Source organism: Sminthopsis crassicaudata, chromosome 2 (assembly GCF_048593235.1).
Source record: "Sminthopsis crassicaudata isolate SCR6 chromosome 2, ASM4859323v1, whole genome shotgun sequence".
Lineage (NCBI taxonomy): Eukaryota > Metazoa > Chordata > Mammalia > Dasyuromorphia > Dasyuridae > Sminthopsis > Sminthopsis crassicaudata.
Genome location: NC_133618.1, coordinates 544,505,083 through 544,527,810, shown reverse-complemented (window position 1 = coordinate 544,527,810; position 22,728 = coordinate 544,505,083). Strand labels below are relative to the sequence as shown.

General features: G+C 31.9%; 1 protein-coding gene across 7 annotated transcripts in view; it reads right to left on the bottom strand.

The window, feature by feature from the left end:
• The window catches only part of VPS13C (vacuolar protein sorting 13 homolog C), a 164,335-nt gene that overhangs the window by 136,277 nt on the left and 5,330 nt on the right, over nt 1-22,728 (bottom strand). For 4 of the 7 annotated variants that reach the window (XR_012486976.1, XM_074294924.1, XM_074294927.1 and 1 more), the window contains exons 2-6: nt 14,544-14,587; nt 11,924-11,966; nt 10,188-10,283; nt 9,698-9,799; nt 1,911-1,973 (exon numbers count right to left, since the gene is read on the bottom strand). Coding sequence is in view for 6 of the 7 variants with exons in the window: in XM_074294924.1 (XP_074151025.1) it covers nt 1,911-1,973; nt 9,698-9,799; nt 10,188-10,283; nt 11,924-11,966; nt 14,544-14,587 (348 nt within the window). In the remaining variant the exon portion in view is untranslated. Of the gene's footprint in view, nt 1-525; nt 1,838-1,910; nt 1,974-9,697; nt 9,800-10,187; nt 10,284-11,923; nt 11,967-14,543; nt 14,588-22,728 lie in introns of those variants that run through there. The other 3 variants (XM_074294925.1, XM_074294930.1, XM_074294929.1) reach the window with 2 other exon arrangements.

The following is a 22,728-nucleotide window of genomic DNA, read 5'->3' as shown; positions in this document are numbered from 1 at the left end:
TCAGCTTTTTACAACTTCATTTTTAGCTTGAACATGTTAACAATGCTTTGTAAATGTAACACAATGATTCAATGAAGAACCTATGGGAAAAGACTATGTTTGTTGCATAGATAACATAATAAGAAAATCAAATTTCTCATTTCCTAAGAATATAATATGAATAATATTATTTATTATTGATTCCAGTGTTTTTCAGCATTAACTCCTTACTAACTTCAGAAGAAAAGGAAACCTCTATAGAGCAGATAACACAAAATTGAATCCTTAAAAGAGTTAAACTATAAATTAAAATTTATTTTGTGATAATATATTGGTCCTAAATTTCTTTAACATACTTTAGATTCATATTTTAGCAATGTAGGAATAAAACTAACATTACTTTTAAGTTTAAAAATAATTTCCTTAATTTTGCCTTGTTGCATGTTCCAGTTTTTCTTACATTTTAAAACCAAGACAAAATTATGGAAATGCAATTACTGAATTAAACATTTTAAATGTTCAGTAATACAGATAAACTTCTTTTACCCATTGTGGCAGTTTCTGCCTGCTTCCTTCAGGTTCTTGATGAATAAGAAAGCTACTGAATAAGAAAAAGAATAGGCATGGTATATGAAGGAAATATATAAATCTAAAATCACTGGCATGATTCATCCATTATGATTCATCCACTTCTTTGATGGTACCATAAAACTAGCATTCAATATGAATTTTTTAATGAATTACTCTTAAACCTAACCAAATATTCAAGTATATCACCTTCAGCAAAATCGTCCTATTATTTCACAATCAATAGTAATAATTCCAGTCTAAAATTTTCAATACGACAAAGCATATTTTTAAAAAGAGACTAAGAAAAACTCAATTAAGGAGGTTTTGGTTTGCAATAGTCCATTCAAATCACAATGTATTAAGAAAACATCAAATACTACTTATTAGTATTAGTAAGTATTAAATATTATCATGGAATTAACTAGATCAAAAAAATCAATTGATATCCTAACAAAATCTGGCAAAAATATCTATCACTGGTGGAGGCTAAGGCATGTTTACAACTTATTAAATTTTATAGATAAACTTTAAATGACTGTAGATTCTCAGGATATAGAGTTTATATTAAAAATAGTAGCTATATAATCTAAACCAAGTCTTGAGGATCTATAATGCTTGAACCTCCAAAAAGAAACCAATAAGAAGAAACAGTAGTTCTAATCTTGTAGCATAGAGCATTTTTCTACAATACTCTGACTAATGCTGTGCAAATTGTTTTATCTATCAAAATGAAACTAAATATTAACCAGTTTTAGGTGTATGTTTTTTGTTTGTTTGGGTTTTTTTTTTTTTTTTTTTTGGTGAGGCAATTGGGATGCTTGTCTAGGGTCACACAGCTAATAACTATGAAGTATTTGAAGCTACATTTGAACTCAGTTCCTCCTGACTCTAGAGGCAATGCTCTATCCACTGCCTCCTCAGCTACAATATTTTAATTTTATAGAGATAAACCTTTTCTTGTTATTTAATCAAGCTTAAAGATACATCCTACTATTCATACTTATTTCTAAAAAGTTCTACATAAATTAGATGTTAATATGTACACTACACTCAGAAAGTTTATTATATAAAGGAATACTACTGTGAATCCTTTAGCAAAGCAAATCATATTTCAATATGCTTTTTGTGGAAAGCCAAATTTTCATGTGTGATATTAAAACAACTTAAAAATATAACACTATCTGTAAAGTACAACAAAAAGCATCAACCATATTTACAAAACTCCAAAAGTTAAATTTTATTGCTATACTATCCAAAAGTACAACTCCACAATAACTGGGCTTTAATCCAAAAACACAAACATGAAAAAGTACTTATTTTTCTAATCAGAGAAAGTGACATAATTAATCATGCATACCCACCCGGCTTGATGTCCTTGTAAACAAAGTTCTCCAAACCATATATGAACTCCCCTGAGTGTACGCCTGCATCCCCATGATAGCAATAATCAAAATGCAAGGTATTTTATGAGATTGTTGAAGAAATTTACCTTTCATTCAATATAAAACATATATTTAAACATAATTCATTGAATCAAGTATCATTTAACAAGACAACTGAGATAAGATTATACTGAACTAATAATCTGTTTCTAAATAGATGAATTAGTTTAGTATAATCTCTGTTCAGAATGTTTCTTAAAAAAAAAATTCCTGTGGTTCTATTTTCATCAATTAAATAGAAGACTGAATAAATTTTATTTCAACAATTTAGGAGTAAAGATATTCTGTATAATAGGCAAAATCCAAAGAGTAGCAAATTAATTGTGGCTAATGTTTTGTTGATTTTACTGACTGACAAACATACCTAAATAAAATCTGTTTATACTTTATTTCTCATGGTGAAAAACGAAAAACTGGTAAAACATAGATCTAATTTCAATTCTACCACACAGGAATTTAGATAAATCTAACTATCCAAAAAGAACAATTTCTCAAAAGGGAAAAGATTCACTCATTTGGGATATGAAAGATTTGAAAAAACAAGAAAAATAATTAAGCTGCAAGGATTTTCAATAACATCATACAGATTTATACTGACCAAATCTGGCCCAGGAAAAGAGATTTAAAAAATGCAATTTCTATCCTTCTCTTCTAAGATGGGAGACTATGGATATGAGATACCACAGTTAGTTTTACTGAATTTTTTTCTTTCTTTTTAAAAATCTTTGTTATAAGGGATGTTCATTTCTCTGCATTGAAAAGGAAGAAGGAAATAATTTCTGGAATGAAGGTGATGTAAAAATATGTCAACAAAAATAATATTTAAAAGAAAAAAATTGTACAACTCTTCCCTTCTCTCTTGTACTACACACCACCATTTTCAGCCATCTCTCTCTGTAAAGAAGACTTCAAACCATACTTTACAAAGATCTACCACACTTTACTAAGATTTACCAATCACCAATCACTCTTCTCCCCTCTATTCTACACTTCAAAAATCCTTAACATCACTTATTCTCTACTATTTCACTTGAATTTCTGAAGTCCTTCTCCTCTTAGTGTCCATAAAAACTATTTCAAATAGTTTTTTAAATAAGCATTAAAAAGATAGTTGGTAAAAGAGAAAAAATGACAACAAAGGGCCACTAGAGTTCCATCAATAAAAGATCATCTTGATTTCTTTTTCGGACAGAATTACTAAATCATATGGTTATAGTTTGCCTAGATTTTAGCTAAGCTTTGGTAAAATACAAAATTATTGAAGAAACAATAATACTCTTTGGTGAACTCTAAATTGGTTAGAGATGGGTGGACTCAAAGAAAAGAATTTCATCATCAAGATGACAAGGGGTGATTACCCATGCATATGCTTTGTAAATAAAGAGCTTCTTAATAATAATAATAATAACCAAAAAAAAGCTGGCAAGGGGTCAGAAGTGAATTATTTCAGAGAGCTTTGCTTAGCCTTATGCTATTTAACATTTTTAGTCAATGGCTTAGATAAAGGCAAAGATAGCATGGTAATCTAATTTGCAGAAGACAGAAAAGCAGGAGGAAGAAAAGGTAACATAACAGACCACAAAATGAGCTAAGTAATGTGGCCAACAAAAAAATTCATACACTCGGGCTAAATAAAGAGGGACACACATTCCAGGAACAGGAAGGCACTGGCTCCATTGTGCTCTGCCCCCATCACGCCTCACAAGCACTAGGGCGGTCAGTTTATCTAAGAGGGACAAGGGAGAGAGTACTCAGAGATCACAGAGGGTAGGATAGCCAAAACTTGCCCTCAAGGCCTTATCCTCCCTTTCCCCCATCCCACCTACCATAAGGTCCTGTCACTCTCATACATGGCTCTTCCTTCTGGGGGACACTAGCCACCCTGCAGCAGGCCCTCAACACCTCATCCAAGTGCAACGACTTTCTAGGGGGCCTCTCTGCCTCCAGTCTCTCCACTCAAATCCAGCTTCTACTCAACTCTCAAAGTGACCTTACAAAAGCTTAAATCTAACCAAGTTGCATACATTCCCAATTCAGTGGGGCCCTGCTACCTCCAGCTTCAGTCAAACATACAATTTCCACTTTGGCCTTTGAGGCCCTTCATAAGCTGGCCCCTTCCTTTCTTTCCAGTCAACCCTCTATCTCCTAAGCAAGCATTTTCACTCACAATGCCCCATACCTGTCTGGTTTCCTTCAAGTTTCAGTTAAAATCTCACCTTCCCTAAGAACCCTTCTCCATTGAGACTAATGCCTTCCCTCTGAGATCAGGTCCCATTCATCCTTTATATATCTGGCTTTTACATAGTGATTGGTATTTTGTCTCTCCCATTATACTATACATTATATATTTCTTGGGGGAAAGAGGCTATTTTTGTAACAAGTTTTTGACAAATGTCTGCTGACCTGACTTGAAATGATAGCTATGCTCAATTATTTCAAAAGGTATCATTTGAAAGAAGGTTTTGAATTGTACCATTCAGTCCCAGATGGTAGAACTGGGAACAGGGATATAAAATACAAGGAGGCAAATTTGGGCCAGAACAACTCTCTAACAATCAAAACTATACAAAAATAGACGGAGCCACCCTGTGGTTGTGGGTTCCCTTCTCTGGTGTTAATGAAGAAAGCACATGACTGCTTGTCAGATATGCTGTACAGATTCCTTTCATATAGGGGATAGACAAGGAAGGTGCTAAAGTCTCTTTTAACTCTCAAACTCTGTGATATTAAATAAAAAAAGCACTGTGCTACAAGAGATCTGGGGGAAATTATTATAAATTAGAATGGTCCTTGTCTTCAAAAAGCTTTTGTGTATTTCTTTCCAAAACTCTATAATTCATAAATCAAAAATTTAAGTCTGGTGAATGGAAAAGATTAAAATTTCAAACGCCTTTGCTCATGTTTTTGTAACCATCTGAATAAAAGTATTTTTGATTTTCAATTTATTATTTAATTGAAAATTATTGTTCTTAAAATATCAGAGAATGTTTACAGATTAACTGTTGATATCACATGATACTAATGAGGAGAAATAAGAATATACATTTCAACATCTCTACTAAAAAAAGTTTTAAATATAGTTATAAAGAAAAGAATATGGTAAGTAGGTAAGTAAAATTTAATATAGCTAACTCTCTTCCAGTTCTGTCTACAACATTCAAAAATATTCAAAAGTAATCCTACATTGTATTTTTAGAAACTATGCAATAAAGCAGATGGTACCAAAGTAGAACTTATTTTCCAATAAGAACATTGTTACAAATTGAGGAAAGTACAGCTAAGAACCCAAGAATCCTAACTTCCACCCCAATGTCCTTAAGTTCAAGACAAAGTAATTCTGTGCTTTAGGCAAAGGTTTGACATTTTCCTCTTCCCTTTCCCCAGAATATGAACACTTTTCACATCTTAAAATTTTGTTTATTTCAAGTTGGAAACGGCAGTAAGAATGCAATTAAATTAGTTTTATACATACAGAAATTTCTGGCACCAAAAGTATGCTCATTTATGCTTTAAAAAGTAATAGTAAATAGTATATCTCCATTAACTAACTGAACAACCACAATTTCAAAGGATTCATGATGAAACATGATATCCACACCTCCAGATAGAAATATGATGAACTTAAGAGTGGAAACAAGCACAAGTGAGGGGTGGGGCTAGAAGCCACAGGGCAACAGAGGAAAGAGATGATTAAGATAGAAATTGGTTTTACTTGATTATACACACACACACACACACACACACACACACACACACACACACACACACACACATTTTTCTTGCTTCCTTAATGGGGATGGAGGGTAGAAAAGAGGGATAGAAGGGAGAGAATTCAGAAATGAAAATAAGATAAAATAGAATTTAAAAAAATACCAATTAAGTAGGGAGGGACCACAAATCCATGCACCTATCTCATTTTTATAAAGGACTTTTTCCATTTATATATCTTAAATAGTAACATTAAAGCAAATTTTACTTTCTAAGTTGTAGTTAATACTATTCCAGCAACCAAAATCCCCATTGGTTTTATAATACTGCTATACTTATTCAAATTATACAAAATTTTTATTATCCATTCTAAATAGTTAAGTTATTTTTCATGTTCCCTCTCACAAACTTAAAACCATTAGAACTCTCAATCTAAGCTGTAGCATTTAGAAACCCTAATTTTAAAAAAGTCCTTAAGCCTATATAACATATAGTTTAGATAAGTTCTTTAAGAATGCCAATTAAAACATGAATTCCCAGTATAAGAGAATATATCATGCATATCTTTACAACACAGTAGAAGTGTTTAATATTTTTCTTTTAAAATCTCAAAAATTATAACCTCCATCCACCCATCACTTGCTGGATATGAAATATATATCTGAATGTGAGAAAAAAATAAAAACAACTTTCAGATATAACTACAACAGAAAAAAAAATTTGATTTGTTCACTATATATAAAAAATGGAATTTCAAAGTTTTCCAAATTATTCTTCCTTCCACTGATTCAGAAAATGTTAGAATTGTAACACATCTCAAAGCAAAGATTTTTAACATGGAGCATGGAGCATTTTGGCAGTCTAATAAACCCTATAGACCTCATCTAAAAGTAATATATTTAAATGCATAAATTAAATACACAGTATTATAAAAGAAACCAACTGAAATGTATTTATCAAAATTTTAAAGTGCAAAAAATCAGGTTAAGAATTCCTGATTTCAAAAATGTGAAAATCATTGTCGCACAAATAAATAAACAGGAGAGTCAGGACAAAAAAACCTTTCCTGATAATAATGCCAGTGCTCTTTCTACCACACCAAGTCACAGCATATGTAGAAAATGTACTGTCTGGATAGAAGTTAAATCTAATGAAGAAAAAATAAGTCATTAAGGAAGAATGTGAATAGGTATAGGCATATTCACTTGTAGGGGAAAAAAATAAGGACTTCAATTATTATAGTTGGGAAATAAATGAGAAAATTGGAGTAAATGGCATCCAAAAATGGGGATTTCAGATCAATGTAGAAGGTATCTCAAAAGAATTTGCTAATTTGGAATATACTCAAAGGGTTATAAAACTGTGTATAACCTATCTCAAAGGGATAATGAAATAGGGAATAATAAAATAATTTTTAAAAAGGAGAAAGATCCATAAGAGCAAAAATGTTTGAAACAGCTTTTTTTTGGGGGGGGGGGGCAAGGAAGTGGAAATTGAATGGATGCCATTCAACTGGAAAATTGCTGAATAATGGTATATGAAAGTAATAGAATATTATTGTTTCATAAGAAATGATGAACAGGCTGATTTCAGAAGAGCTTGGGAAAGACCTTTATGAACTGATATTAAGTGAAGTGAGCAGAACCAGGAGACCATCACATATGGTAACAACAAGCTGCAGTGGACTTGGCTCTTCTCAATAATGTGATGATTCAAGACAGTTCCAATAGACTTGGAATAGAAAATGCCAAACCATAGAGAGGAGGCTGAATATGGATCAAAACATATTATTTTAACTTTTTTGTTTGTCTGTTTTCTTTCTTTTAGTGTTTTTTCTCATCACAAAAATGGAAATCTTTAAAAGGATTGTACATATTTAACCTACATCAGATTACCTGCTGTCTTGATGAGGAAAGAAGTAAGCAAAGAGGGAGAAAAATTGGGAACACAAAGTTTTACAAAACTATATGTTGAAAACTATTTTTACATGTGTTTGGAAAAATAAAATATTATTAAATTATAGGCTCAGACCCACCTCCAAGTCAAGGGGCAAAGTTTAAATAATTATAATTAATGCCAATTAAAGCAAGCTAAATTCTAAAAGAGGGAGATAGCAAAGAACAAGGAGTAAGCAGGTAATTTATTGAGAAAAGTCAGAGAAATCAGGTATTTCACATCATTACCATGTTAATTTTATGGCTTTCCAATAAAGTTGAAGATGATCAGATTGTTACTTTGTGGGGCAAGTGCCCTATTCATAGTTCCCTGGGCAGAACTCAAGGTCAGAAAAAGGGGAAGAACCTTTCAGAGATTTTTTAAGACTTGATATATTACTAGATCAAATAGAAAATATCCAATTTTGTACTGCACCTGTGTTTACTTTAGACACCTCATCATTGATGCTTATTAGCTTCAAGCATCTTGTTATCACTGGCCAATAGGCACCAGCAATCTTTTGGACTCAGCATCCTGACTATACAAGGTAAACTAAGGCAAAGTAATCTAAAGAAAGAAATACATCATTCCTAAGTCAAGATAGCTTAGGGTGTGTAATATGTCATTCCCATGGCCAAGTAGCCTGGGGATTATTACTACATCATTTTTAAGGGCTGTACTACATCAAGAATAACATATAAAAACTAAATTATCTTTATAGATAAAAAAAAAATCTAAGTTGCTAAATAAAGTTGAAAGGAAAAAAAACTCAATTTTTTTTTCAAAAATTTAAAGAGCAACAAAGTTTAGAGCTTTCTTATATTTGAAGAAAGTCCATACTTAAATATTGTATTAATAATAGTATTTTATAGCACTTTAATAAATATTACAAAACACTTTATAAGTTAACTCATTTGATCTTCACAAGAATCAGCTGACAAAGGGGCTATCCTGATCTTTTTATAACTGAGGAAACTATAGATGAAAGCAATTCAATGTCCCAGGGTCAAATAGCTAAGTAACTGTTAAGCAGGATATAAACTTAGGTTTTTCTGACTTAAAAGTCCAGCCCTCTTCAATTGGGCAATGTAGCTGCTTTGATAGTTCATGTTATAAAAAGAAAATACTAGCACCAAAAGTGTTAACACCAAGAATAACAAAATACATTTTCCATAGTGCTTTCAAGGTCTATAACACATTTTCCTCAAACCAGTCCTACAAGGTAAATACAATGAACAGAATTCCTTAATGAACAAGCATATTTAATTCATGGACAATTTCCCCCAAGTTTCATTAATTATATGCATTATGCTTAAGCTAGAAAAAGAAATCACACTAACAACAACAACAATAAAATTCTGCTTTTATTCAATTCTGGACCACCAACTCCAGACCAAAATCTTCCAATACAGAAATAAGGGAAAATGATGCTACATGTTTGTAATTACTACCTTAAGCATGTCTTGAAAGTGGAAACATAGAAAGAGAAACATTTCACTCTATTACTACTTCTGGCAGCCTGCCTTCTATAAATAAAAATATTTTCTCACTCCAACTCTATTATTCTTTCCAAAATCAATGAAAATTATCTCCCACATCCTAAATTTTTCTATATTAAAAAAAAGAACTCATGGAAAGGCAATGAAAAGTCAAAAACTAAATAAATCCTATGTCAGAGAGAGTCAGTCTGCAAAAAAGTAACACCACTGCCTTAATATTACCCATTTTCTCTTAGAGTGATGTCATCATGGAAAAGAATTCAACATAATTTTCAAGAACACAAGTGATTATACAAATAAGCTCTAGTTCTTTTGTGTAAAACAAAAAAGCTTGCAAGCATATAATCAGTTTTGAAAGGGATATTTAATAATGTATATAATAATGTATAATAATAAATGTATTCATTTAAGTATACCCCAAATTTCAAGCTGCTTTAATATCAATTTTTAAAATGTCATTCTCAAAGGAAACCTATTGTGATTGCTTGCTGCAAAAGACTGAGGAGAATAGTGGCCCTTTTTCAAGAAATCTAAATTTATATATCTAGCAAAAGTAACAAATACCTTTATCAGCAGCTTTTTGTAAGGCTTCTTCAATTCTTGATAGCTCTCTCTGTTTAATTTCCTGTAGGTATTTTTCTTCTTTTCCAGCATCATATTTGATACCTAAAGATATAACATTTATTTTAATAACACAGTTAATTTCAAACACAGAAAATTGAAAAGAAACTTTAAAAAGAAAAACGATTGCCTTTAGTCATAAATTTATATAGAAGCACTAGGGAAAAAAATGTGTCTTTTTTCCACAAAAATTAAGATAAACCTATGTATTTCATCTTAATAGAAAAGCTTAATAACATGCATGTATTAGTAAAAAAAAATAATTATAATAAATAATTGAAACAGTTTTGCCTGGTAAAATGTAAAAATATTTCATATTTGTAATTAGTTCCTTTTTAGGATCTTCTATTTTAAAAAATATCAATCTACAGAACTAACAATGTTTCTAATTCACTGTGATGTAAATCAACAGTTAAATAATAAAATAACTTACTAGCTCCAGGGACAACAAGTAGATACAACCCTTCTAAAGTTGCAACAACTGCTTCCCCATACAAATTCTTCCAAGGAATCTTCAAAGTAAGTTTATCTAAAGAAAAATAATTTTAACATTAAAATTTTAAACACATTTCTAAGTCTTCATTGAAAAGAAAATAATTACTCTATTTTTTTTTCTGACAATGCTACCATCAACATAATGAACATCTCCAAAATTCATAGAATTTACTCCAAGAAATAAGAAAAATATTCATCTCACTAAGTGACGAAGTACAAGAAAGACAAGAATTCATATTTGGGGGGGGAGGGGAGACAGGGGGTCATCTTTGACCAGAAACAGAGTGGCTATCAAAGTCAGACAGACCATTTCCTGGAAAAAGGCTGTTAAGACCATTAGTAAAGGCATATTGACACAGTCAGAGCCACAAGGAAACTATCAAGAATTTATTTTATGCATTTTTACATTATTCTGGGAAATGATATAAAAGCCTAATTGTCAAAAGAAACACACACACACACACACACACACACACACACACACACTCTCTCTCTCTCTCTCTCTCTCTCTCTCTCTCTCTCTCTCTCTCTCTCTCTCTCTCTCCTAATAGCTCTAATTTTTATTCTTCCAAGAACAGGGATTCTGCACTAAAATATCATCTTATGCTTAAAGGTAAGAGAAGTGTCCGTATCTAATAGTTGATATGAAAAAGACCGGAAGGTCTTAGTAGATTTGAAATGCATCACAAGTCCATAGTAAAATAGCAATGAAAGAAAATGAGATGTTGTGCTACATTGAGAGGCACAGTGTTGAGACGAAGGGAGGTGGCAGTACCACCAGGCTGAGACCATATACGGAAGGTTACATTGATTCTACATCCCAAATTTTAGGAAAGGCAATCTGCAGAGCATTCAAGGAAGGTTCACCATATTGGTGAAGATCCTAAGTATTATATCATATGAGGCCTAGTTGAAGGAACTGAGGGTTTATTACCTAGAGGATAAAACTTTTACAAAGGGACAAGATAAGGGTCTTCAAGTATCAGGCTTTTTTCCTGCTTGACTCCAGGGAGTCAAGAAAAGAAAAACTCCCTGCCTTCAAGGGATATATTCCCTCGGATACAGAAGAGAAGATTCTTCTTCAGGATAATGTTGAACTAGAAAGCCTTTGAGGTTTCTTCCAAGTCTTTAAGAATCAATCTTAAGTTAACATACCATTGGGAGATTCCTCCAATATAAATTTCAATTTATTTGTGAATTATCAAAAGACAACAGCTTAAAAAAAGAAAGCCAACTTACCAAAATTATTCTTCTATACCAAACTGTTATATTATAAAAACAGAGGTGAGAAAAGTTGAAGAAAGCATTTTTTAAATAAAAGAAACTAGAAAATAAGAGGTGAAGCCTATATGTTAAGTTCCAGAGTTTCACTATGAAAAGTGGAAAAAAAAATCCTCCTGAAAATGTAGGATCAATTTTTTTTTTAAATGAAATTATAAGAAGTTACTGTGACATATTATTTTCTCTCACTCTGTAGGATATGTTTTCAGACTCTATTCCACCAATACATTTCCAAAAAAGAATAAAATATGCTGTTTTCTCAAATAATAATTAGAATCTGCCTAGGTCCCTTCAGAATTATGTTCAAATTTTTAAAAAGAATGGCGTACAGAACTACAAAACAGTATTTATCTAAGGTTTGAAAATAGTTCAAGTGAATTTTGAAAATCTTACCTATTTGGCCAGCTTTTACTTTAAAGGGAACATCCAATTCACTCTTTAAAAGGAAAAAAATGAGATCAATTTTTATAAAACAAAATTCCAAAAGTTTAAATAAATCAACAACAAAAACAATAGCATATTTGGGAAAAAAAAAAAAAACAAAATCTTTAGGTTTTGCCATAAGAGATATTTTTATAGAAAGTGTAAACATACATTATTAGAGATAAAAATCAGATAAGAATAGTTATTAAGGACTAAGACAGAGATTGGACCTATGACATCATTGATATAAGGAATTTCCAGGTGAGAAAACTCCTTCCACTAATGTAAGGAATTAAGTCAGTTGCCCAAGTTCACAGAGCCATATACATAAAGAGGCAAATATGTCACATGATCTTTTATACACATTATTAAAATAAGAGAAAATTTTGGAATTGTAAGCAATGTTTCATATTTTATTTTTAGTCCCTCTAAAATGCTGATCAGAGAAAAGTAAAGTAATTGTTTTTAAAGGATCAAGTTCTAAAGGACTTTACAACATTAAAATAGATTGGTAATCTGTCCATTTGATTTATTAACTAAAATGAAAAACTATTACAAGTTCATTACTCTTGAAAAACTATTCTAATTATGAAAAGAAGATCCATTTAATTTTAATAGAACAGATGGCCACTGCTTCCTTGCAATGTATTCTGACAGGAAGAAATATGTTTGTATAAATAGGCTAAAAATAATAGTTCAATAAATCTGGAAAGAAATAGATTCGAAATACTGTTCATAAACTAGGTCTTAATTTAGATAAGAGTAACTAATGCTGGCCAAAAATGATCTTGAATTTATCTAGTATCCAAAATACAAGAAATTCAAATAACCAGAATATTTCAACATATTTTCACATACACACATGTATATATATATATATACATATGTATACATTTATATTGTGTATTTTGTGTGCATACCCCTATCTAAAAAAAACTTCCACACAAATTAAAGAACTTTTTTATGTCATACAAGGCAGAAAGCATATGGACAAAAAACAAATCTTCCTCAAGACTCAAATCGACATAACATTTGCTAATTGCTAAAAGCTGACCTTTCTATAGCACTGTAAGATAGGGGCTGTTATTTATTATCCCCTATTTTAGACATTAGGAAACTAAAAGTAGAGAGAGGTTTTGTACTTGCCCAAGGTTACATAGGGCCACAATTCCAATATAGGTCCTCTGAGTCTAGATGCTGTGTACTTCTCATTACATATTGTTTAATTTATTCATTAAATTATTTTAAATAGATGAAACAAAATTATTTTTCAGTCCAACACTTAACCAAACACTAATTAATTTTTAATCAGGATGAGTGAGATTAACAAAGTTTTCCTTGAAATTTACTTTACCAAAAAAAAAAAAAAATTGGCTTTGGGGAACACCAAGTTCTACTACTAGAATTGTCAGTATCCATGAATGATTTCTCCTTAACAAAATACACCATAAAATTCAATTCACAATACTAATCCTTATATGAAGTAGGCCAAAAATTAATTATCTAGACATCCAAGCAGTAAGAACTATCTTTCAGATGCTCTCAATTTTTTCAGTGATATAAGAAAGAAGCTTAGTAACAACACAGCATGTTTTTCTTCACATGACTTAATCATAGTAAAACTATAAGCTCAAGAGGCAATGGTAAAAAAAAAAAAAAAAGTAATCATAATTCTGATATTTTAATCATTCTTTAATTTAATAATAAATAAATTCTTATGTTGTCATTTACCTAAATCTGGATTGCTTCCTAATTTCCAAAAACCAAACTCATGAAACACAACATGATATACAATCATTTAAACTAAAGGTTAAGAAATAAAGAAATATGAAGAATATAAGGAAAATAAGAAAATGAAGTTTCATTAGCACTAAACTAAGCCTTTCTTATTTGTTTTATCTTTTCACTATAAGCAAAGTGGAAAAGAAAGTACTCTTTACCTCTGACAGATCAATCAAATTACAGATCAATCCTAAAATTTTCCTACAACTCAGTTAAATATCTGGCATTTATTTAGTACTTTAAGGTTTGCAAAAAGATTTACATATATTTTTTCACCTATTTGGTTCTCACAAAAATTCTGTGAGGTAGACACAATAATAGAATAATCCCCTTTTTTATAAATAAGGAAAAGTTAAACTGAGAGGTTAAATGGCTTGCCCTTGGTCACAAAACTAGTAAGAACTGGAGGCAGCATTTGAATCCAGGTCTTCCTGATTCCAAGTTCAGCACATTATCCCCTATCCCAGCTGTATCAAATGGGGGCCACTATTCTGTGCATAAAGATCCCCTATAGACTACATATTGAGTTTGTTTTAAAATGTAATAATGTAATATATAATTGTATTATTACTTATTTTGTTAAATATTTCCCAATTACATTTTAATCTGGTTTGGATCACAGTGGGAGGGTTGTGAACCAAGTATCTGATACCTCTAAGCTATACCAACCACATTACTATTTTAAAGACATGAAATTTTTAACTTGTATTCATTTTGTTTGGTTAGGCATCTGGCAACGAAGTTATTAGTAAGAAATAGCAAGTTAGTTTAATGAATTATGAAGATAGGCTTATTTAAAAATACTTACCAGAGCATTTTCTTTTATTTGCAGATTATCTAAGGCCACATTACCTAAAAACCAAATTAGAAAAGAGGGAAAATAGCATAAAGTTAACATACATACTAATTTTAATCTCTATCATTAATATTAAGAGATGATATTAGTGTCAAAGTATGGAATGGACAGAACTCACAATAGAAAAACTTCCAAACTACTTAGATTGTTTGATATTAAGGGAGAATTTGGGATCTCCTTCATTGGAGAACTAGAATTCAAGACTTTTAAATGGTTTAAGCACAAACATAAGATAAAAACAAAAGAAAATGAAAAAGAAAAAGGAAAAGGAAAAGCTAATACAAACTCACAAGAATAAATAGTATAGGGATTCTCAAACTGGGGATTTGTAGATTTGGATAAGTTTTAATAATTTGATAACTGTATTGTGATATCACTGCATACCTTTATAATCTTATATATTTTATTTTCCGTATTTAAAAGCATTATTCTGAAAAGGTATCCATAAACTCCTACAAGGGTCTGTGACTTTAAAAAATTTAAGAACCTTTCATGTAGCCCAAGGCCTTCCTCAAAGGGATTTATTTATAATTCCAGTTTATACAATAAAACACTGTTTTTTCCCTCTAAAATTACATCCTTTAACTCAAGCACATGTACATGTTAATTTTAGTATTCCAAAATGTTCTAACCTATCCTCACCTTAATCACACCGATTATATTCAATTTTACTCAGATGTCATTAAAACATAGTAATATTCAGACACTTTCCCCTGATTTACAAAATTTAAACCTTTTTATAAAATTACAATTACCACCAATTTTTGTTTCCATATAGAGTCATCACAAATGTCTTTAGATTATATTCTGATATCAGCTTAGACAAATGTTAAAGTCATTCAGACCCCACTGAATCCAATCATAACTTCCACTGATAAAGTTGAGTTCACTACTTAAGGTAGTAAAGGAAATCAGAAATTTGTCATCCTAAATCTGAGGTTGTCTAAATGAATTACAAATGTTGAAAATCATGTTTCAAATTATTCAATCTGGTTTAACAGGTAGGTAAGAGTACCTTATGAAATGTATTCTTATAGCAAATTAATCTGGCTTGTCAGCTAATAGTCACTTAACTTAACTTAAGAATAACCAAAGTGTATGTTTTCTTTTCAATCTCAGCTTCCATAAAAGAAAAGTTAAAGGTAGTCGATTTTAAATGAAACTATAATGTCAATGTGACCACATTTTTCCCCCTCTGGCAAAATGTAGAATCAAAATGAAAAATTATTTCACTATTTACTGATCTAAAAACAAAAGGAACAAAGAAATGTCTTTGACCTACCCATAATCTAGCAAACAAATGTTTATTTCCTCTATAACAAATATAAATGTTATCTAACTAATTAGTAAGTGTAGCATTCATCCTATAGGTTATTTTATTTGCAGTGTAGGAGGAGACACTAGTTCTCACACAAGTTAAAAGGAAGGCACAACCATAGATTAGATTAGCACTTGGAATTGAAGTTCATTCTAAAATAAAAGTTAAGTTAAACTTAACTTCGTCTAGTCTTAATAGAGTACAATTCAATAACTTCTAAATAACAATGTAAAAATGCAAATAATTCATGAAATGCTTTAAATGAAACCAGACCAAAAAGACATTTTAAAAGTAATCAAATACCTAAAAAATATTAAGAAAATGTTTTCAATATCAATTTTCTATTTCAGATTAAATCAAGTAAATGCCTCTTTAAAAACTGCATATAAAAGTTAGTATTTTGATCATTAAATAGCTATCTCCCAACATACTTGATCTTAATTCAAAATTATATAGAAAGAAGCTGCTTGTCCTGATTCAATCTATCAGAAAGATTTTCATTAAATTATCTATTTATGTCCCAGGCACCACTATAGTCCAACAGGGATACAAATATAGTAAATCAAACAACCCCACTTCAAAAGAAAGTTTGCAAATAAGGACAATTTGAGAATTGAGAATATCCGGAAAAGTACAAGAAAGGGGGCTAGATCTGATATCCAGTTCCAACTCTGGATATTAGCAATCTGTATCATATATGGTAAATCAATTTACTTTCTCTAGGCCTCAGTGTTCTCATATGTAAAAATTATGGAATTAGATTACATAGTTAAATCTATATGTTCCCCAAGTAAAGTTTATCTGATGCATGTCCAAGTACTTTACAACTTTTGTATTTATTTGAATAGATTTTTTTTCTTCCTGCTGAATTTTGTTACATATATATAGCCTTTTATTTTAAATCATGCAACTTTGATTAATTTATTAGCATTTCAAATGATTATATTTGATTAGTTCTGTAAACAGAACATCATCTATTAGTGATGTGGTGCAGCTCTTGAGAATGATGTACTAGAAACCCCCAATCTAAGTAATTTTTAAGAAATCCACAGGCCACTTGACCTTGGGAATGATAGTCACCTTAGAAACATAGCTATTAGGAGTAATGTAGAATACATTAGAGCATGTATGTTAAAGAAAGAGCTGGATGTCTTTATAGCCAACTACACTATCCTTCAAGATATCTAGTTTGTCATTCAGAAGTCTGGATTACTATCTTGCACCTAAATCCAAATAATGAGCACTTTTTTAGTTTCTAGGACACTGCAGTTGAGGGCCTTTCCCTCCTCCCAAGCAGGTGCACTAGGGCAATGAGGTTCACTCTCCCCTAGCATTGTTCCTTATTTTCTAGACCCTACCCTTCTTTCCTCTTCCTCCCTGACTCTGACTTTTAAGTAGCTTTTCTTCACTCTCAGCCGCTGCTAAAACTCCTTTTAATTACCCCTTGTGCCTTTCACAAAATAAAGTGCTCCTTTTGGCTAAGCAAATACCTTTATGAGTTTTTCACATTCTGAACAACTCTCCCAATTTAATAGTGCTTCATCATTTCCAAGGACTGTTCCACATCAATAGTGTCATCTGCAAAAAGTGATCATTTTATTTTCACTCTGGCTATACTTATTCCCTCAGTTTCTTTGTTTTGGATTATCACCTTATAAGTAGCATTTTTAGCATTGTGTTAAATAGTAGTGATGACAATGAGCATTTTTGTTTTATGTTAGTTGTTTCTAAATCCTGCAAGAATAATTCCATTCAAAATAACTAAAAAAGCCATAAAATATTTGGACATTATTATTTATCAAGATTGACCCAAGGAGTGGATTCTAACTGTAAAACTCTCCTTGCTTGAATAAAGACAAACAAATAATTTAAAAATCCTTAATTGCTCAGGAGAGAGTCCACAAACAAAAATGTTATCAAAATTATTTTATTCATTCAGTGCTATTCTAATCTCTAAATCCCAAAAGAATATCTGATAGATCTAAAAAAAATTTATATGGAGAAATAAAAGATCAAGAATAGGAAATATAATAATGATTTTTAGAAACGGCAAGTAAAAAGGTTGATCAGTGCCACATCTCAAACTAATTTCCAAAGCCATAATCATTACAACAAATTGGTAATGATTTTTAAGGGGATAAAAAGAGGAATGAGAAGATTGATTGGTAGAACAAATTAGTATGTAATGTGGAAGCAAATAAACATGGTAGCATAGCATTTGATAAAACTTAAAAGATCTTGGTGTGGCTAGGAGGCGCAGTGGATAGAGCACCAGCCTTGAATTCAGGAGGACCGGTGTTCAAATGTGGTCTCAGACACTTAACACTTCCTAGCTGTGTGACCCTGGGCAAGTCACTTAACCCCAATTGCCTCAACAGGAACAACAACAAAAAATTAAGATCTCAAAAACTGTAGAAGCACTCACCATTTGATAAAAACAATGTCAATAAGTAGAAAAATGTAAAGCAATTTTGAAATTCCTGTCTACTCCTATATCAGATTAGCAAAGATGAAAAAAGAGAATAATGACAAATTTCAGAGAAAATGGGTGGGGAGGTTAGGGGGGAAGGGAAACAAGCAAGCACACTGAAGCATTGTTGATGGAACAATGAACTGGTCCAGGCTTTAGGGAAAGCAATTTGTATATATACCCCAAAAGTTACTATAACTGTTAATACCCTTTGACAAGGCTATATCAGCATTAGAGAAATTACAGAAATCAAAGAAAGAGGAAAAGGATGGGTATATACAAAAATACTTAAAGCAGTTTCCTTCCTGATGACTAAAAACTTGAAACAAAAGAGCTATCTTCCTACTGGATTCCAACCTTGTCATTCAACCAAAGCTATTCTCTCCAAAGTTAACAAAGATTTAACTGCAAAATCTATTATCTTTCTTTAAATCATTGTCCTTGACATCTCTTGTCATCTTCTTGACCTCCTTGACCTTTTCCACTTTTAATCCATCTCTTTTCCTTGATATTGTTATATCCAGGTTTTGGGGACATTACTTTCTCTTGGGTTCTCCTACCTATATGACTGCTCCTTTTCTGGAACTTCATCCCAGACGCATTTGCTAAATATAGGTATCCCACAATATTCTTCTCTCTCTGTACTATTTCACATAATAATCTCAACAATTCCTATCCAATTATCTATGCTGATGATGTCAAATCAATTTATCTAGACCTAAGTCCTCTGCTAGACTCTAGTCTCATATCTGCAACTGCCAACTGCACATCTCAATATGGATATCCTATTGACATTTTAAACTCAACATATCTAAAATTGAACCCATTACGTTTCCCTCAAAACCCTCCCCTTTTCTAAACTTCCCTACTTCTAAGCAGGGCACCACCAACCTCCCAATCTCCCAATCTCCTAATCTACATATCACACACATTCCCCATATCCAATCTGTTGCCAAAGCCTATTGCTTGTACCTTTATAAAATCCCTCAGACACATTTCCTGCTCTCCTCTCACACTGACACTACTGCAGTACAGCCTTCATGGGATCCTGCAAGAGCCTGCTAGTTGGCTGATCAACCTGGAACAAGTCTCTCCCCCACACCAATTTCATCGTCCACTCAAGTATTATGATTTTCCTAAAACATTAGCATAAACTAAGTTAACTCTCCTAACTTGAATTGAAATTTTTCAATAATAAAAAGTCAAAAGGCTAATCATTCTGCACAGCTCTGCCTCACTTAAATCCAATTCACCAGCAAAACATCACTCTTGTAATGTCATTGGTCCTCTTCAAGATAAACAATAACAATGACTAATCTTCTTGATAATAATAAAAGCTAATATTTATATAGTGCCTAGAAGATACCAGGTATAGTGCTAAGTACTTTAGAATTCTTATCTCAAATGATCCTAACAAAAACTCTGGGATATTTATTTTGGTTTGGTTTTTTACAGATAAGGAAACTGAGGTAGGTGTTAAGTGACTTGCTCAGAATCACTAAGCTAGTAAGCTGACTCTGGGCCTGACACCCTATACACTGTACTACAGCACTGCCCCAATAGTCAGATAATCTTCCACCCAATGACACAGGCCTGCTGGTGGTTCCATGAGCAAGACACTCTTATTTTTTTTTGTTTCAGGTATTTTCAATGACTGACTTCCCATGACTACAATACTCTCCATCCTTATCTCCACCTCCTGATTTTTCCTGGATTCCTTTTCAAGTCCCAGCTAAAATTGCTTCTGCAGAAAATCTTAATCTCTTTTAATTTTAGTTTCTTACCTCTGTGATTATCTCTGGTCTAGGGTATGCCTTTTATAATGCTTTATATGCAATTATTGTTAAGTCATCTCTGACTCTGTGACCTCCTTTGGGGGTTTTGTTGGCAAGATACTGAAGTATTTCCTTTTCCAGCTCATTTTACAGATAAGGAACTAAGGCAAACAGGGTCACAGAGATAGTAAGTGTCTGAGGCTGGATCTGAACTCAGGAAGACACTCTGCTCCCAAGCCCACTGCTCTATATATTGCACCACCTAGCTGCCCTTTATACACAATAATCACAACAATAATTGGTGAATTGAAAGAAATTGGTTTTTGGCCTACATATATCTTGTTTGAAGAATGATTTAGTTTAACAGTACTGAGTTAAAAGTTGGTGGGGCAAGCAAAAGGAGATTAGAGTCAACCAGCTTTCCAAAATTACTGTACTGCTTGAATCATATAAATCTTAACATAATTACTATACAAAATGAAAGAATTCAAAAAAAAAAATGTCAGCTAAATGGAAGGATGGTTCAAACTAATCTTGGAGAGACACATTAGTTAATGGAATTGACTTTCCTGTCTAAAAGCAGTAAGAAACACTATTTCTTCTACTTTTAATGATCTGGAGAATTCTTTTATATGGTTTTAACATTATGCAATTATTCAAATAAAAAATGCTTTTGACCACTTATTTTCAACATGAAATGTCTTAAAAAATAGAAGATTAACAAAGACCTAAATTACACATCATAAACAACACAATTGAATCCAAATTACAACATCGTAGTTTTCCGACATATCCTTTGAGCTATAGATTACTCTTGAAAACAACTACATCCTGGACACACCTCAAATTGCTAAAGGCGGTACAATTTCTCTCCTGGCACTTGCTGAACAAAACCTGATAAACCTTCAAACTTGTGTGGGCAGCAACATGTTCACCACCAGCAACTGTTCTAAATCCTTTAAAATGATATCAAGCAAGCTGTCAGGAGATCTGACAGTATAATTGTAATTTTTAAAAAATAGTTCTATAAATGCTATCTTAATTTTATGGTGTTAACCTTATAAAAAAATTTTTTTCCAACTGTGAAATTAGTGAAAACATCAAAGGAAAAGAAGGCTAAATGGCAATACGAAAGCTAGATTATTCTAATTAAAATATCTGCAATGGAAAAAATTAGAATGGAGAAAGATAAAAAGTAAAATTCATAAAACACTTCTAACTTTTACATGAATGGTATTTTATTCAAAACATTTTGAATTCAGTCAGGATACATAAGTTTAGTGCGAAAATTTCTACCACTATTAGTGTTCCACTTGTTAAAAATTACTTCTGTCATAAAACAATAAATATTTCCTGGCTTCATTCATTCCATAATTAATACCTCAATTTTTTCATCTTACCAATTATTGGCACTCCTGTACATTTCCAAAGTTAGTTATACAAGAATATCACTTGATACTTACACAGCACTTCCTTTTACTATGTGATTTTATGTATGTCCATTCCCCTTGAGTCATTTCATTAACAAGCATTTATAAATAAGTGCTTTTCTATTATGGGCATTGTTAAGTACTAGAAATACCAAAAACTGAAGGAACTAACATCATATAGAGGATATAGAATCTACACACATTAGAACAGACACACATAAATATGTGCAAAGTGTAGACAAAATAATACAAGGTAATGGGATTATGGAGGCACTGGTAAATGCATTATCAGAAAAGGTTTTCTACAGAGAGTGGTACCTGACATAATCTTTGAAGGAAAATAGGGATTCCAAGAGACAACAATGAAAGGGAGTATGTTCTACACATGTTGACATGTGGGACAGGGTGTGAAAAAGCATGAATATTGAAGATGGAGTGTTGTGTATAAAGAACAGCAAAAATGTCAATTTGGCTAAATCAAAAAATGTGTGAACGGTAATATTTTAGTGTAATGATGGAAAGCTAGGTTGGTGTTAGGACCCTCAGAACTGTGATTATTACTTTGGAAGCTGTGTGGAGAACAATTTGGAGAAGGAAGAGACTTGAGGAAAAATTAATTACAAGGTTGTTGCAATAAGAGTCCAGCTGATGGGGAGGAGGCTGGTGATGTGAATAAGGCACAGATTAAGGCAGATATGAGAAATGGGGAATAAAGATTTGGCAACTGCTTCAGAGGGTTCTACAGTCCCTACTTTCTCAGCAACCAAAGCTATTGAAGACTCCTAAAAAGAAATTTCTAGATACTACAGTCCTTGGCATATCAAATCGTTCACTATCAGAACTGGAAATGGTTTTAGAAAGATAAATAATATTAAAGATGTATCTATTTTCCCACTACACCCTAGGGACCATGGGACCTTTCCATCAAACTTGCAATTAAACTCATTGTGTGTCAGACAGACAGAGATTGAGTGGGCATTTATTAGTCCCTACTATGTAGCTAGCCACTGAGCTAAGCATTAGGGATACAAATACAAGCAAATAATAAAGTCTCTACCTTCAAGGAACTTAACATTCTAAAAGAGGAAAACAATATATAAAAGGGAGAGAGTGGCTTGGGGTGGAGTGAAAGGAAGGATTCAGG